At 36.2% G+C, this 5,710-nt stretch overlaps 1 protein-coding gene across 1 annotated transcript in view; it reads right to left on the bottom strand.

Moving 5' to 3' along the window:
* Ccdc14 (coiled-coil domain containing 14) overlaps positions 1 to 5,710 on the bottom strand; it is an 84,827-nt gene that overhangs the window by 10,557 nt on the left and 68,560 nt on the right. The window contains 3 exon segments of the mRNA XM_023702271.1: positions 1,741 to 1,873; positions 1,950 to 2,168; positions 4,933 to 5,015. Coding sequence (XP_023558039.1) covers positions 1,741 to 1,873; positions 1,950 to 2,168; positions 4,933 to 5,015 — 435 coding nt within the window.

Below are 5,710 nucleotides of genomic sequence, written 5' to 3'. Positions count from 1 at the left end.
GAAAGCCAACATTTTGGCCCTAGCCTTCCAAGGTCAATTAAGACTCAGGACATACGAGAACTTGCACTGTAATGTCATGTAAGTTGGTAGTGTTCCAAATTTTCTGGTCAAGGAGATTATGGGGCCAAAGAGGAAAGTGATCGATGATGTACAGTGTGCCTAAGGAGAGTCACTTGGCGAGAAAACATTCTCTCAGGCTTTCACGGCGACAACATTGGCCAAGCAATGGCCATGACTCATCCACATGGCTAACACTGACAAAGGATCTACAATCTGAGGTACAAGGATCTCAGGATAAATCCTGAGGGGATTTCACTGACCTTATCAGATCCAAAAGTTACAACTCTTGTTGCATAGGTCTTGCTTTATCTTGGTCTTAACCATCCAGCAGGATAGTATAAAAATGAAGGATAAGAACTATAGCCATGGTGTTATACTGAGCTGTAGGGGATTCAGGTCAACAATTTCTGACACTGCCAGTCAAGCAGAGGACCTAGTACTATTATGGATTACTGGACTTTTTAAGAATATTTTTGATGAGTTAATACACCTGTAATATTCAAATGAAGGAACCAAACAAAAAAGAGGATATATAAATGAATGTCCCTTTTGTATCTGTGTATTCAAAATGGTTAGGATAGATATATAGTTGTATTCTCTTAATGAATAGAGGGATTTGTTCTAATAGTGTTTGTAAATAGGATATCATGTCTGCATCTTGTATAGCAAATAACCATTAGGAAGACAGTATGCAATGTGTTAATTATTGGAACTGTCTTACCAATTTGATTTGAAACTGTCTCAATGCTATTTGTCAATAAAATTATGGAAAAATAAAATTTAAAAAAACATAAATACAGGCCAATATCCCTGGTGAACACAGATGTAAAAATCCTCAACAAAATACTAGCAGTGAAGCCTTTATAGGTTAATGGATGCAACTAGAGGCTATACTCGTAAGCAAAAGAAATCAGACCCATATGTATAAATATCCTATTGTCTCCCTAGTGTAAAAACCTGAACGAATAAATGAAATCTGAAATGTATAATATATATGTAATATATATATATAGCTAATTTGTTATTTTTGTTTTGAAAATCTGTAACATATCTATTGTATGTTACCCTGTTTCTGTCTTTATATCTCCTATTTGTTTTTGCTTTTGTTTTTACTCCTTAAAATAAATAAAGAAAGAATGTTACAAATACAAGTAAACCCTTCTTTGACTTTAATAAACACTGGGAAAGACTATTTTTTAAAAAAATGTATTTGGTATAGGGTCTGAAAAGATATCAAAATATTTTACAAATAAATGACTGTTAGCTTTTGATTTCATATACCTAAAAAAGCTAGATGCAACAATATGAACAACCAAAAGACTAACAGAGAAAAAGAAAACTACTAAGGAGCTAAATTACAGAAAGCCTTTCTAGACCTCATCATGGTCCAGAAAAATCCGTATCTGTAATCCCACGGAAAAGTTACTGGAATTCTAAGGGCCGGGGAGTTGGCTCAGTGGAATAAGTGCTTCCCTAGAATTCTAATAAATTAATTCCAATCTACCTTTTCCAATGTAATGCATGGCAAGAATAAGCACACTAAGGCCTGCGTATAGCTGTGTGGAGCCAAAGAGGTCCGAAATCCAGCTAGAACAATGGCTAACCAGAACAAAGACCTCAACCCAAGGCTGAACCCAACCTTTATTAGAAAAAATAATTTATAAAAAAAATCAATTTTACCTGGTTAATTCTCTCAGGCGAGCCACCTCAGCATCACGCTGACGTAGTGTTATCCCCAATATTTGATTTTCCTTTTCAGCAGTTTCTAACTTAAACTGCGTGTCTTTCACATTGACCAAGGCTTCCTCCAATTCTAAAACAACAAAAAGCCTCAGTTTTTCATTTCTTTTTTAAAAAAATATGACTGTAATGATAGTCCAAATACATACCAAGTTTTACTCTTGTTATCTCAATGTCAAACTGCTGTTTACTTTCAAGAAGAGTTTGATCTTTGTCTTTAAATATATTAGTAAATTTTTTGTTTTCATCTTTTTGATTTTCAATGACTTTTAACAGTTCTTCATTTTTATTCTGTAGTAATTCCTGGCTCTTCAGTGACTCTTGCAATTGATTTTGCAGGGACATATTCAATGACTGAAGGGAGAACACTGCAAGACAAAAAGATAAAACAGTTGTTTTCCAATTTAAAAAAAAATCTATTTGTAGAGAAGAAAGGTCTAAAATTTTTTAACCCTGCCTAATAATTATATGCATGAACTGATTCGCAGAACTCATGCTTTTCTTCTCTCGTTGACAACTGGGCATTAAGTTATTTTATTTTTTGTTTGTTGGTGGAAGCAGGAATTGAACTCAGGCCCTTGCTCTTGCCAGGGAAGCACTTATTCTACTGAGCCATCTCCCTGGCCCAAGTTATTTTTAACTTTTTAGAATAGAAGAATAAATATACAAGTAAAACATTCAAGTACCAATTAAAAATACAAATTATCAGTGATACCAAATGATTTTTTTTTAAATGTATTTAGGACAGGGTCTACAGGGTCTCATTACACAGATCTGACTTGTGACTCTGCTGTTTTTCAGCCTCCCAAGTGCTGGGCTTACAGGCGTGAACCACCACCTTCATCTGCACGCCCCGAGGGCAGGGCCAGCACAGCAGGCCAAGGGATCTAGCTCCTGGCCTCTGCATCTGCCTAATCTGGCCAACCCTGTAGTCACAGCTTCTAACTTTTTCTTTTCCCACAAGACTATTGTGTATCAGCACAGATTTATCAATTCTTTTACATGGCTATAAAAGTACATAGCACAATTTCATTTAGCAAATACAGCCTTAAAAAGACTGCTTACTTTGTTTAAGGGATACTACTAGAATCTGGGTATATCAGTGAACAACATAGACATGGTTGTTGTTCTCATGGAACTGGTAACAAACAAGTAATTATAAATAGTAATAAATCCTCTTTAAAAAGGGAAATAGGTAAAGAATAAAAGAGAGAAGCTACTTAAGAGTGGCAGCCACTGGTCTCCCTATTTCCCTTGACTTTCTTTTGTCATCCTCATATAACTCCTATCTTTTGTTTATAATAGAACCAGAGTGATGAAGCTAAGCACTTTCATAAAAGGCTTTTTTCTTATTGCTCTGTGAAAGATACTTATGTATTACAAAATTAAGCCTCTGTTACGTCATATATTGCAAACTTCTTCCACTTTCTTTGTGTTTTTTGAATGTATATTACAGTTCACAAGTTGGAAAAAAAAATTCTGGAGAAACATTTTATAAAGCTGTTTTTTTTTTTGGGGGGGGGGCAGGACCAGGGATTGAACTCAGGCCCTCGCGCTTGCCAGGCAAGTGCTTATTCTACTGAGCCATCTCCGCAACCTCCTATAAAGCTGTTTCTTTGTGACATGTGTGTTTACATTTGATTCAGAAAAATCTCCCAAGAATATTAAAGGAAAGGTCCTCATTTGTTATGGGCTGGATCACAAATATGCCCCCAAGGTCTCGTGCTCACAGGCAGAGCCATGGAAAGGTGACTAAACTCTGGGGGGGCTACATGGCTGCCTTGTTGTGGGATGGGGTCTGTCTGGATGAGTCAGTCCCTAGGCACAGGAGCTGGAGGGTGCATCACCTTCTCTGGCTTGTCCCTTCACATTCTGCTTCCTGGCTGCCATAATGTGACCAGCCTTCTGTATGTCACTTCTGCCTTGGATAACCGTGGATCTAATAAACCCCATCTCCTTTAAAGTGTGAGGCTTGGCTATTGTGCTTACTGACAAGAAAGTGAGTAGGACATCTCTTCTAATAACCATTTTTTTCCTTTGTTAAGCTCTGTGACCCATGAGGAAAATCTGGAGGCTCAGGTCTATAGTTCCAGTTGTGGAGAAGCCAAAGCCTGTGTGACTCCAGGAGTTAAGAGGTGAGGCTGGATAATACAGGGTCAAAACAAAACAAACATAAGGACCTTCAAAATTGCAACTGCATATACTTTTTGCTTCATCAATTCTACTGCTAAAATCTACTCTGCAAAAATGCTTACAAACATTCACAAAGACATTTACACAAGGATTTTTCCCTGTGTCACTATATGTGCTGGGAGAAAACACAGATATCTTAAATATTTTATAGTAGAATCACATAAACTGAATACTCAAGTAGTTATTAAAGTGAAAAAAGCATATTTATGTATTTTGATAGAGAAAAATGTCCACTATACTTTAGAGCTTTGGAAGAATATACACAATGTAATCACACTCAAAAAAAAACAAAGACATATATAGTTCTATTGTGGCTGGTTCAATATATTTTATTTATTTATTTTGTATTTTAGGGAAGGGTCTACAGGGTGTTCAGGGACGCACTACTAGATCAGACTCATAGTGATTCTCCTGTTTACAGCCTCACAGTCTCCCAAGTGCTGGTATTACAGGCATGTGCCACCACACCCAGTCTCAATTGCTGTCTCAGCATGCCCTGGGGGCAGAGCCTGCACAGCAGACTTGGGGATTGAATACCCACCTCCCCCACCCCGGCCACTGCGCCTGCTTGCAGGTGTTTTAATCTGCTGAGCTATTTGGCCATCCCAAGCTGGCCCAATATAAACCTTTAATAAAGGTGTATTTTTGGTAAGTTATATCACTGAGCTATTTTTCTACATTATTTTAAATTTTAATAAGAAGTATTACTCCTATTTTTTTTTAAAGTGTATTTAAGAAATAAAGAAAACTGGCCTAGTACTGTAGCTCAGTGATGGAGTGCTGGCCTAACATTTGCCAACTCACTGGGTCCAAAAGAAAAAAAAAAAGAAGACAGAAGGAAAAATTTACTTAGACAAAATAATTACGAAGCTCAATTCTTTCCCAAGACCTCCAGGGCCAAAGCAGTTTGATATTAATCCTTTAAGTTCTTTTACCTACATTCAGGGTTGCATTCCATATTACCATATGCCTCTGGAGTTTTTTCTTGTTCTCTGAGTTTCTGTTTCAAAATTCTCAATTGCCTAAAGGAAGTAATGAAGAATGATGAATGCTAGAATCCCAAGTCCATTTAACAGTGTACATCTGACAGCCTATCAAAAAAGACAAAATGTAACAATGCAACACAAATACATAAAGCATAAAAAAAAATCCTAAATGAACAAAATAACAACCACACTAGGGATAGAGGCCTGAGATAAATTTTTAAAGATTAGTTTGAACAACTTAAAACCTACCTTCACTAAAAAATGGTTAAGTTTTTTCTTTTCAGTGACTTTTCTGATTCTTTACCTTCTTACTCCACTTTTCTATTTTCTTCTGTTTTCTTTCTATGTATGTTACATATATAATCATCTACTTTTTAAAAGATCTGTCATTATATAAGAATTAGGATAACTACAGACACTACTTGCCATCAGACATCTTTCTGCTTGATGTTTGTCACATACTGATAAAATGGAAATACAAATCTGTGCCTGTAATAATATCCTTATTAGATAGAAAATTTAACAGCTATTTAATGAGAATGTGCATAAATAACAACACTGCCCTAAACTGAACTTCATAATATGTAGCTGCTTCACAAGTAGAAACACATAAAAATGTTTTCTTAATTTCTATGAAGGTATTACCTATTTTTTAAAAAAGGTTATCCACCAGCACAGTGCCTGCCTGGCAAGTGCAAGGTCCTAAGTTTGATTCCCAGTACAAAGGGGGG

This window comes from Octodon degus, unplaced genomic scaffold (assembly GCF_000260255.1).
Source record: "Octodon degus isolate 3935 unplaced genomic scaffold, OctDeg1.0 scaffold00147, whole genome shotgun sequence".
In the NCBI taxonomy this organism is placed as follows: domain Eukaryota; kingdom Metazoa; phylum Chordata; class Mammalia; order Rodentia; family Octodontidae; genus Octodon; species Octodon degus.
This window is presented reverse-complemented; position numbering and strand designations above follow the sequence as displayed.